The sequence below is a fragment of the Eriocheir sinensis genome, chromosome 48 (assembly GCF_024679095.1).
Source record: "Eriocheir sinensis breed Jianghai 21 chromosome 48, ASM2467909v1, whole genome shotgun sequence".
NCBI lineage: Eukaryota > Metazoa > Arthropoda > Malacostraca > Decapoda > Varunidae > Eriocheir > Eriocheir sinensis.
In genome coordinates this window covers 8,843,905-8,856,404 of record NC_066556.1, presented here as the reverse complement: position 1 = coordinate 8,856,404, position 12,500 = coordinate 8,843,905, and the positions used below count along the sequence as shown (strand labels likewise).

Genomic DNA, 12,500 nt, shown 5'->3' with positions numbered 1-12,500 from the left:
TCTTTCTTGTTCTCCTTTTCTTTCTTTCGTTTTCTTTATTTTTCTTTCTTTCTTTTTCTCTCTTTCTTTCTGTTTTTCTTTCTTTCTTTGTTTCATCTCCTCGCCTTTCATATATTTGATTTCATGCTTTTTTTATACTGTATTTCTTTTCTCTATATTAGTTTCTCTTCTTCATGTTTTACCATTTCTTTGAACTTCACTTTTTTCGTAATATTTTTGCACGTATTCACACATTTTATATTTAAATTAGATTTGAAAATTTATTCACGCACAAAAAAACATATGCTAACTAATCACATTTTTTTCTCTCTTCAATCATTCCTCCTTCCTCCTCCTCCTCCTACTCCTCCTCCTCCTCCTCCTCCTCTTCCTCCTTGGCCTTGCCCTCCCTCACCCCCATCAGGCCGTAAAATGACACACAGGACACAGGCAATTTCTCTCTCTCTCTCTCTCTCTCTCTCTCTCTCTCTCTCTCTCTCTCTCTCTCTCTCTCTCTCACTCTCTCTCTCTCTCTCTCTCTCTCTCTCTCTCTCTCTCTCTCTCTCTCACAAACGTTTACCTTTTTCCACCTGAACAAAACTACATCCACCGCTCCTTCTTCGTCCTCAGATACGTGACTCTCTCGTTCCTTGTTCACAGAAAATATATATATAATTCTAAATATATTCTTAAGTAACGTGATAAAATTTCGTTCGTCAATTTGAAGGCACGTCACGATCCGGCATATTTTAAGTACTCGTGGAATTATTAAACTCAGGACAGTGAAGGTTAAAGAAAGGAATAAAGATACGTGCTTGTGAAATAATTAAACGTAGGACAGTGTGGGTTAGACATAGGAACAAAAATAAGTGCTTGTGAAATAATTAAACGTAGGACAATGTGGGTTAGACAAGAACAAAAATAAGTGCTTGTGAAATAATTATGCATGGGACAGTGAAGGTTAAACAAAAGAATATAGAACCGTGCTTGTGAAATAATTAAACGTAGGACAGTGTGGGTTAGACATAAGAACAAAAATACGTGCTTGTGAAATAATTATGCATGGGACAGTGAAGGTTAAACAAAAGAATATTGATACGCACTTGTGGAATAATTAAACGAAGGGCAGGCAAGGTTATAAGTAAAAGAATAAAGATACTTACCACACGATTTGCGCATCAACGAATGATTAGAGTCTTCGATCCTAAAGGCCTGACCAATTGTTGTACTCGATTCTAAAGACAAAAATATAGGAAAAAATAAGACACCACACGAATTGCACATCTCCTAAAGGATTGGTTGGTGAACTCTTCGATCCTAAGGTTGTGGGTAATATTACTTGATTCTAAGGGTAAAAACAAAATCGAGGAAGGAAAAAAAGATCCCACACGATTCGTTCCTAAGTGGTTAAATGATTCGAACTCTATGACCTTTTTTTTATAGTAAACGCAAATTCTAGAGATACAACAATTTATTTTTAATCATAATCCCAAAAGAAAAAAAATACTACACTCTGATTCTAAAATGTTGGATTCAAACCCTCGATCGTAAATTCATACTTCTTTACATTGGAATTTAAACTCACATCTTCGAAATATTGTAAAAAAATGTATATAATGTAAATAGAAGGATACAAAAATACTAGAAATATCCAGATAAATGCATGCAAGTCACACACACACACACACACACACACACACACATCATATCTATAAAGAGTTTGAGGTCGTTCATTAAAATTATGTCGTGTGTGTGTGTGTGTGTGTGTGTGTGTGCAAAAATGAAGCCGGATGTCAGCATTCATTGGTTCTCTGGACTTCCCACGCCTCCCCCTCTCCCTCCCTCCCTCCCTCCCTCCTTAACTCCTAGCATTCTGACCACCAACTGCTTTGAATCCCTCTTCCCTCCCTTCCCTCCCTCCCTTCCTCCTCTCTCCCCCTTCCCTCCCTTCCTTCCGTCTCCCCTCCCTCCAGAGATCCTGCATCTATCCCCTCCCTCCCCTTCTCTCTCCCCTTCCCTCACTCCTGTCCTCCTTCGTTTCTTCCCACACTTCCTTGCTTTTCTCTCTCTCTCTCTCTCTCTCTCTCTCTCTCTCTCTCTCTCTCTCTCTCTCTCTCTCTCTCTCTCCGTTCCTTCATTTCTTCCCTCTTTTCCTTTTTTCTCTCTCCCACCTTTCCCTCCTTCTAGTCCTTCTTTAATTAATTTCTTCACCCCCTTTCCCTCTCTCTCTCCTTTCCCTCCCTCCTCTCCGTCTCCCCCCTTCCCTTCCTTCTAGTCCTTCTTTAATGAATTTCTTCCCTCCTTTCCCTCTCCCCTCTTCCCTTCCTCCAGTCCCTCTTCATTTCATCTCTCTCTCCTTCACCCTTCAGCGAGGAGTCTTGATTGAAGTTTATAAATAGATGGAGGGCTTTAACAGGGCAATACATATATAGTTCTGGGAATACGAAACCAGGGGAAACACGTGGCAACCAATGGGTTCAAGTTGGGTATATTTAGATTCAACAAAGACCCAGGCGAGTATTGATGTACTAATAGAGTGGTGGATTGGTTGATCAGGCCTGGCAGTCATGTGGTGAGTGCCAATACTAACAGAGTGGTGGATGAGTGGAACAGGCTTGGCAGTCATGTGGGGAGTGCCAATACTAACAGAGTGGTGGATGAGTGGAACAGGTTTGGCATTCATGTGGTGAGTGCCAATACTAAGAGTGGTGGATGAGTGGAACAGGCTTGGCAGTCGTGTGGTGAGTGCCAATACTAACAGAGTGGTGGATGAGTGGAACAGGCTTGGCAGTCGTGTGGTGAGTGCCAATACTAACAGAGTGGTGGATGAGTGGAACAGGTTTGGCATTCATGTGGTGAGTGCCAATACTAACAGAGTGGTGGATGAGTGGAACAGGCTTGGCAGTCATGTAGTGAGTGCCAATACTAACAGAGTGGTGGATGAGTGGAACAGGCTTGGCAATCATGTAGTGGTGGATGAGTGGAACAGGCTTGGCAGTCATGTAGTGAGTGCCAATACAATAGATGCGATGGAGAAGTTCATGTATAGGGAGGATATATAGGGCCATATTTTTAAACATTTCTGCACCCAAGAACACGTAATTTACTAGTCTTTCGTGGGAGTTTAGGGCATTTCCAGGGGTACTTTTATGACCCTGGTGGTAGTCTGAGCCTTGTTCTGTACCGTGAACCTAAAAGAACACTCATTAGAACTCGGTTAACCTCCTTGTTGGCCTTTGGAAAGAGTTGGTGTGAGGGGTGGGAGCATCTGACAATACCAACCATAGTGTAAGGTTTATTCTTATGTCCTCACCCCCATCTTCTTAGCATCCCTCTTCCCTCCTTTCCTCCATCTATACATCTATACGTTCCTTATTCCACTTAATCCACCTTTTTTTTCCCTCATCCTTCATTCATGTCACTACCCTTACAGCCTCCCACCCATCCCTCTTTTTTGCCCATCCCTCCCCCCTTCCACCCATCCATCATACCCTTTGCCCATCCCTCCCCGCATTCCCTCCCCACACCTTTAATCAAATCCTCCCTCTACCCTGTTTTAGTATAATTTCATCCCTACCCTACCCTTTTTTTATTCGCTTCCCCTCCCTTCCCCTCACGTCCCTTCCCTCTCCTTCCCCTTTCGTCCCTTCTCTCCCTTCCCTCCCCCCATCTCCCCTTCATTTCCAATTTCTGATATAATGCTATCCCTACCCACTACCCTCTTTTGTTCCTCTCCCCTCCCTTACCCTCCCCTTCCTACCCTCCCCTCTCCTCTCCTCCTTCTCCCCTTCTCTAGTATAACTTTATTCCTACCCTCTACCTTCTCTTTATTCCGTTCCCCTCTCTCCTCTCCTCCCTTCTCGTCCCCACCCTTCCCTCTTCTCCCTTCAATCCCTTCCATCCTTCCCTTCCCTCCTCAAGGCCGCTGTGACGTCACGGAGTCCAGTTGGGCCTCACGGAGAACCTGTTGTATTTGCTGTCGTTGTTTGTGAAGGTGTATTTCTGCTGTTGCTTTCTTGTTGTTATGTTTAATCGTTGGTGTTCTTGTTTCCTCACCTTTCGCGACTTGTTTCCTGCTGCCTCAACTCCTCCTCCTCCTCCTCCTCCTACTACTACTACTACTACTACTACTACTCATCATTATCGAGGTTACTGTCGTCAACTGTGGTGATGATGGTGGTGGTAGTAGTATTAGTGTAGTGGTAGTAGTAGTAGTAGTAGTAGTAGTAGTAGTTGTTGTTGTAGTAGAAGCAGAAGCAGCATTTACATTTCTATTGCTTAGACCGGATTGTGTTCAGGTTTTGGATACGACAAAAAAAGGAGGAGGAAGGCGAGTTCGTACAGGAAGAGTAAGAGGAGGAGGAGGAGGAGGAGGAGCAGGAGGAAGTGGAGGAGAAGGGGAATGAGGGGGAGGAATAAGGACTGGAGGAAACACCATGCTTATGTGGTTCCGCTGCATTCACCCAACAAATGCACACACACACACACACACACACACACACACACACACACACACACACACATACACACACACACGCCAGGCAGGAAATTACACGGCCAATGTAAGAAAGCAAGAAACAAAACCGATCGGCTGGATGTTACGAAATCCGAGTGTGTGTGTGTGTGTGTGTGTGTGTGTGATTGCAGGTAAGTGCTAACTCAATGCATAGCTACTACACCTAACACACACACACACACACACACACACACACACACACACACACACACACACACACACACACACAAGTAGATAAGTATTTGGATAAAGAAACACAATGGTGGACACACAATAAACTATACCACCACCATCACCACCACTACCATCACCACCACCACCACCACCACCACCATCACCACCACCACCATCACCACCACTACCACCATCATCACCACCACCACCACCACCACCACCACCACCACCATCATCACCACCACTACCACTACCACCATCACCACCTCCACCCCCACCACCAGTACCACCAGCAAAGCCTCCCCCCCCCCCCCACCACCACCACCACCACACCCTCCCCTACGGCGGGCATTTCATATTCCATTGGCACTCGAAGAAGCCGCAGAACGTGACCGCCGTGTGTGTGTGTGTGTGTGTGTGTGTGTGTGTGTGTGTGTGTGTGACCTCAGCGAAATTTTAGATATGGTTGTCAATGTCGTGGGCGTGTAGAGTAAGAGAGAGAGAGAGAGAGAGAGAGAGAGAGAATGATAGAAATAAAAAGAAAGAAATAAACTATACATCAAGATACAGAGGAGAAACATACTCAGAAAGGAAAGAAAATAAATAACTCGAAAGAAAAATAAAGAAAAATAACAAGAGAGTGAAAGAAAAAAAAAGACATGAAAAGAAAAAAATGGCAATAAAAAGAAAAGCAATAATATAAACAATAGAGAGAGAGAGAGAGAGAGAGAGAGAGAGAGAGAGAGATTTTGTATGCCTCGCCTGTCTTCTTAGCTGCGAAACCTTTCCCCGCGTGTTGGAGGGACAAATGGAGGGATGAGGATAAAGGGAATGGAAATGAGAGCGACGAGAATGCAGACGACGTGAGAGATGAAGGAGAAAGCGAAGAAATAATACCGAGCGACTTGCGGGGAATGGCGAAGCGAAGGGTGTAAAGTTAGGAGAGTCTGCCATTATTCTCGTTTTCTATTATAAACTTGGAAGTGGAAAGAAAACGAGATGTCACTTCTGTAAATAATGGTTATGTAAAAAGAGAGAATTTTATGTTCCTATCAGTTCTTTACTTGCTTTAAAATCATGTTTCCTATATCTATCAAATTTGGGAATAAAGGTGATTTGTGATGATGAAAAATGGATGATGGAATGAGGTGATGGTGAAAATGAAAGGGCTCAGAATAGTGATGATAATATATTTTATGGATAATTATAATATAGTTTCTTATACCTGTGATTTGATTTAATTTATCTATCAATAAATAATTCGTGGACGCAATTTGACGAAGATAGCTTATTAAAGTATATTTAAAAACTTATTTCTTCTATTCTTTTCTTTATGATCAGAGTATTAGAAACTGCATGAATATTGAATACTCTGAATAATTGTGTGTATGTATCTATTTAATTAATTCTCTTTACCTTATTCTCTTTCAATCTCAATAATAATATACTATTTGTGTGTATTTTCGTATTCCAGGTATAGTAATAAGCTTTAAGAGAAAATTAATAACTTTCCTACCTGTCTACCTGCTTTCTCCTCTACCTGTCTTTCTCTCTACCTGTCTACCTGCTTATTTATCTACCTGTCTTTCTCGCTACTTGTCTACCTGCTTACTCTCCTACCTGTCTTTCTCGCTACCTGTTCAACTCCTAACTCACTCACCTGTCTTTCACTCTACCTGTCTACCTGCTTACTCATCTACCTGCCTTTCGCTCTACCTGTCTACCTACTTACTCATCTACCTGTCTTTATTGCTACCTGTTCACCTGCTAACTCACTCACCTGTCTTTCACTCTACCTGTCTACCTGCTTACTCATCTACCTGTCTCACTCTTCCTGTCTACCTACTTACTCATCTACCTGTCTTTCTTGCTACCTGTTCACCTGCTAACTCACTCACCTGTCTACCTGTTTACTCATCTACCTGTCTTTCTTGCTACCTGTCTACCTGCTAACTCACCTATCTGTCCTTCTCGTTCCCTGTCCATCTACGTACCTTACTCACCTGTCTTCTTTGTTACCTGTCTAAGTCATCAATTGTTTCGCAGATGAGGCGTCGCGGCGTGGCGGGGATGGTGGCGGCGGCGGTGGTGGTGGTGACGATGGCGGCGGCGGCGGCGGCGCAGGACACACAGGAGAATGAGTTCGGGTGTCACTGCATGGAGTACTGGACGTGTATCACCAGGTGTGTGTGTGTGTGTGTGTGTGTGTGTGTGTGTGTTTGCCCAGCCCGTCTGAAGTTTCTTTCATTTCCTTTTAAAGTCACTCTGTCGGTCGGTCATTCAGTTTATCGCATTCTTTCTCTTTCTCTGTATGTCTGTCTGTCTGCCCGTCTCTCTCTCTCTCTCTCTCTCTCTCTCTCTCTCTCTCTCTCTCTCTCTCTCTCTCTCTCTCTCTCTCTCTCTCTCTCTCTCTCTCTCTCTCTCTCTCTCTCTCTCTCTGTCAGATTCTCTTTTACTTCACTCGTTTTCCCTCCATTCATCTTCTGTGCAGCTTTTCCTTTTTCCCTTTCTCTTTGCCTCTCATCCTCATCCTCGTCCTTATTGTGTGTAAATCCATTATCATCATTTTCCTTCCTTATCCTTATCCTTGTCCTTATAATTGTGTGTGTGTGGGTGGGGGGGGGGGGTGAGGGTGTTTGTGTGTGCAAAATCATCGTCATCATCCGTACTCTTCTTTCCAGTCCTCATTTTTTTATTGTCTGTGTAAAATTATAATCCTCATTCTTATTCTCCGTCATAATCCTCATCCTTGCTATCGTGTGTGTGTAGAGTCATCATCCTCATCCTTATCCTCGACCTCACTCACCCTTCTCCACCTCGTCCTCCTCCACAGTGGGGGTCATCCGTACAGCTACTGCGGACTGAGCGCCTCCTCCGTGTGCTGCTTCATCCCTCTCAACGCCAGCCCCATCGGCATCCTCCCCCTGCGACGGCGAGACAAGTCCTGTGGCACGAAGGGCGCAGCGGGACGCAAGGAGGGTCAGGCGGAGATGTCGGAGTGGCCCTGGCATGTAAGGAGTTCCCGAGTGTGTGTGGGGGGAGGGAGTGGGGAGGGTGGGTGAGGGGGGTGAGGGGGGGTTATGTAGTTGGGGGTGGGGTCAATGTGTGTATCAGTGTGTTTGTTAATTTTCTGTGTGTGTTTATATAATAGGAGGAGGCTCAAGGGACAGAGAGAGAGAGAGAGAGAGAGAGAGAGAGAGAGACAGTGTGTGGGGGGGTAGGGGGGAGTAGGTGTGTGTGTGTGTGTGTGTGTGTGTGCGTGTGTGTGTGTGTGTGTGTGTGTGTGTGTGTGTGTGTGTGTGTGTAAGGTAGTGTTGAGATGTTCGTTTTTTTTCGTGGTTATAATTCCTTCCTTTTGTATTTTTCTAGTCTTCTCTTCCTCTTCCTTCTTCTTTTCATTTTTGCTTCCTTTTCATCTCCTTAATTCTCCTCCTCCTCTTCCTTTTTATAACCATCAAGCTTCTATTATTTGCCCATCTTTCTTCTCTTCCTCTTTGTCCTCCTCCTCCTCCTCCTCCTCCTCCTACTCCTTCTCTTTTTTTATTTCCTTTCTTTACCTCCTCTTCATCTCCTTAATTCTCCTCCTCCTCTTCCTTTTAATAACCATCAAGCATCTATTACTTGCCCATCATTCTTCTCCTCCTCCTCCTCCTCCTCCTGCTAACGTCATCCTAACCCCTCAGGCGGCGATCCTGGAGCAGCCGCAGGACCTGTACGTATGCGGCGCGTCGCTCCTACACGAGTCCTGGGTGCTCACCGCGGCCCATTGCGTCGACGACTAGTGAGTACCCGCATCCTCCTCCTCTTCCTCCTCCTCCTCCTTCTGCTACTTCTCTTACTCCTCTTCCTCTTCCTTGTCCTTTTGCTACTTCTCCTTTTCCTCCTCCTCCTCCTCCTCTTCCTCCTCCTCCTCCTCTGCCTCGTCATCATCATCATCAACATCATCATTCTGTTCTTGTTCCTCCTCCTCCTCCTCCTACTGCTATTCCTCTTACTCTATTTCTCCCGATTCTATTAATATTCACTTTTCCCACATTCTTGCTCATTTTTTTTCAGTTTTCTCCTCCCCTCTTCTTCCTCCCCTCCTCCTCCTGCTTTTCCCCTTCTGTTCCTCTTCCTCCTCCTCCTCCGCTTTATCATTTTCCTTCTGCTATTTTTCTCACTCCCTTTCTCTGTCTTTTGCTGTTCTCTTCATTCGCTCATTCTTATCACATCACTTGATCTCTTTTTTCATTTTTTCTCCCCTCCTCCTCCTCCTCCTCCTCCTCTTTGTTCTTTGCTCTTTTTTTACCTCCTCCTCCTCCTCCTCCTCCTCCTCCTCCTCCTCTTACTCCTCTTTGTTCTTCTGTTCCTCTTACTGCAATTTTCTGTCTTTATAGTTCCCCAAATTCTTTTACTCTCCTCGTCACTTGTTCTTTTTATACCGTTTTCTCCCCCTCCTCCTCTTCCTCCTCCTCCTCCTCCTCCTCCTCCTTCAATTCTCCTCTCCACTCATCTCTAGTGCCATTATCAATATTTACCCGTTTAGATATTTTCTCCTTTTCGTAATAGTTCAGCTTCATTGGCCCATTAAAAGGTCCCCCCCTCTCTCCCCCTTCTCCCAAACACACACACACACACACACACACACACACACACACACACACACACACACACACACACACACACACACACACACACACACACACACATACGAGGGCGGGTTCATTTCGATGTGGGCAGAGACGACGAAGACTGAAAAAGAAAAAAAAAAGTAAACAGAATGACAGGAAATTTGATGTGTGTGTGTGTGTGTGTGTGTGTGTGTGTGTGTGTGTGTGTGTGTGTGTGTTTAAATAGACTACTGACTATTTTTAGCCTAGTCAAATTAAAACAGACAAACTAGCAATGAACAGAAAGACAGGTAGACAGATGGAAGGACACACACACACACACACACACACACACACACACACTATTTTTAGACTCATAACTTTATTGTACACCCTTATGTTCTCTCTCCCACCACCACCATCACCACCACCACCACCACCATCACCACCACCACCTTCACCACCACCACCATCACCACCACCACCACCACCACCACTTCACACCACCACTATCTCTCACACACCCCTCCATCAGGCTCGCTATAACTAGACCTAAAAAGACACACCGCTCTGTCCACATCTGCTCCCAACATCACTGCTACTTCCAACCCCTGCCACAACCCCTGCTACTACTTCCACTAACAACCCCTGCCACCAGACAAACTATAACCTATGCTATTAACTCATGCATCCTTACCTACAACAACCTCTGCTATCATCATCTGCAATTTCTACCCCTGCCACCACCACTGCTACTTCCAACCCCTTCCACAACCCCTGCTACCCCTGCCACCAGACACACTATGACCTATGCTATTAACTCTTGCATCCTTACCAACGACAACCTCTGCTATCATCATCTGCCACTGGCCTACTACCCCTGCCACCACCACTGCTATTTCCAACCCCTGCCATAACCCCTGCTACCCCTGCCACCAGACACACTATAACCTATACTATTAACTCATCCATCCTTACCTACAACAACCTCTGCTATCAACCTCTGCAACTACCACCCCTGCCACCACCACTGCTACTTCCAACCCCTTCCACAACCCCTGCTACCCCTGCCACCAGACACACTATAACCTATGCTATTAACTCATGCATCCTTACCTACAACAACCTCTGCTATCATCATCTGCAAATTCTACCCCTGCCACCACCAATGCTACTTCCAACCCCTGCCACAACCCCTGCTACCCCTGCCACCAGACACACTATAACCTATGCTATTAACTCTTGCATCCTTACCTACAACAACCGCTGCTATCATCATCTGCCACTGGCCTACTACCCCTGCCACCACCACTGCTATTTCCAACCCCTGCCATAACCCCTGCTACCCCTGCCATCAGACACACTATGACCTATGCTATTAACTCTTGCATCCTTACCTACAACAACCTCTGCTATCATCATCTGCAAATTCTACCCCTGCCACCACCCCTGCTACTCTCAGCCCCTGCCACAACCCCTGCTACTACTTCTAACATCCTCTGCTAGACCTACTACAACCTATGATATCAGTTCTTATAATCTCAGCTCCTATAACTTCTACTACTACTACCCATGCCACAATCCCTGCCATTATCAACATTGTCTACCGCCACTTCTGTTACAACTGCCTCTAGACTTGCTATTTCCTTTGTAATCATCTGCTACGTCACTACCTGCTGTAACCTCTCTTATCTCACCCTTTGCCGCCAGGAATTCGCTGACCCTCTCTTTCTTTGCTAGTTTCCCTCCCTCTCCCTCTCTCACCTTCCCTTCTAGACTCCTTCACACACTCCCTCCCTCACCCCTTCCCATCCTCACATACCTTGACCCCTTCCCTCCCCTCCCAGAACTCCCTCATACTTCCTCCGCCACGCCCTCCCTCACACACTCCTCCCTTCCCTTCCCTTACTATACTCTCCCTTACACTCTCAGTTTCCCTCCCTCTCCCTCTCTCACCTTCCCTTCTAGCCTCCTTCACACACTCCCTCCCTTACCCCTTTCCTTCTTCACGCACCCTGACCCCTTCCCCTCCGTCCCAGAACTCCCTCATACTTCCTCCGCCACCCCCTCCCTACCCAGCCTCACACTCCCTTCCCTTCCCTTCCCTTACTACACTTCCTCACACTTTTTTCACCTTCCACCTCTTCCCTTCCCCCCTCCCCTTCCCCGCCTCTCATCCCCCTTCTCACCGTCTCCCCCCCATAGCCTGGAGTCCGCGGGTCGCCTGGAGGAGGTGCTGAAAGTGCGTCTCGGGGAGTTCGACGTGAGCACCACCGCTGAGCCGCTCAAGCACGAGGAGTTCCCCGTCACCGAGGTCGTCATCCACCCACAGGTACGGCAGGTGGAACGGGAGGAGGAGGAGGAGGAGGAGGAGGAGTCATTATTACAATCATCTTTATCACTATCTAGCAAGAGGAGACGATGAAGAGGAGTGAAGGACGAGGAAAAGGGATAAAAAAGAGGAGTCATTATCGAGGAGGAAAGGAGGAGGAGGAGGAGGAGGAGGTATAGGGAGAAGGAAAATGAAAAAGGAGGAGAAAGAAGAACCATTATCACTATCTCATCTTTATCACTATCCAGGAGGAGGAGGAGGAGGAAAGAGGAAGAAGAGAAGAAACTTGAAAATAAAGGAAATGAGAGAGATAGGTAAGGGAGAGTGAGGGACATGAGGGGATGATGAGGGGGAGGAAAGGAAGAGAAAAAAGAAAAAATGGAGAAAAGGGGAGCAGAAACTTGAGGTAGGAAATGAGGGAGATAGGAAACGGAGAGGGAGGGAAATAAGGAGATGATGAGAGGAAGGAAAAGCGAAAGAAAGTGAGATAAGAAGATGAAGCATGGGAAAAAATGAAAATGAGAAAGAAAAACAAAAAAATGGGAAAGAAGAGGGAATGGAGAGATGAAGAGGGATGGAGAAGCTTAAAAAGGAAAGATAGATGGAGGGTGAAGGTCAAATAAGTGTGTGTGTGTGTGTGTGTGTGTGTGTGTGTGTGTGTGTGTGTGTGTGTGTGTGTGTGTGTGTTCTTTATTTACACAACGTTGGTGGTGTTATCCTTGAACCAGCAGGAGGAAAGAGAGGAAAGAGGAGGAGAGAAGAAGAAGAAGAAGAAACAGACGCAGACGGGAAGAGGAAAAACCGTTCAGAATGCGAGAGGAAAAGGAAGATGTGGGAGGAGGCGGAGGAGGAGGAAGAATGAAAGAAGAGGGAAAAAGGGAAGACGAAGATATGGGAGGAGGAGGAG

General features: G+C 45.8%; 1 protein-coding gene across 1 annotated transcript in view; it reads left to right on the top strand.

The window, feature by feature from the left end:
• LOC126981556 (phenoloxidase-activating factor 2-like) overlaps positions 1-12,500 on the top strand; it is a 94,678-nt gene that overhangs the window by 75,487 nt on the left and 6,691 nt on the right. Inside the window, exons 2-5 of the mRNA XM_050832918.1 lie at positions 6,716-6,852; positions 7,503-7,680; positions 8,353-8,450; positions 11,467-11,593. Of these exons, the coding sequence (XP_050688875.1) occupies positions 6,716-6,852; positions 7,503-7,680; positions 8,353-8,450; positions 11,467-11,593 (540 nt within the window). The remainder of the gene's footprint in view (positions 1-6,715; positions 6,853-7,502; positions 7,681-8,352; positions 8,451-11,466; positions 11,594-12,500) is intronic.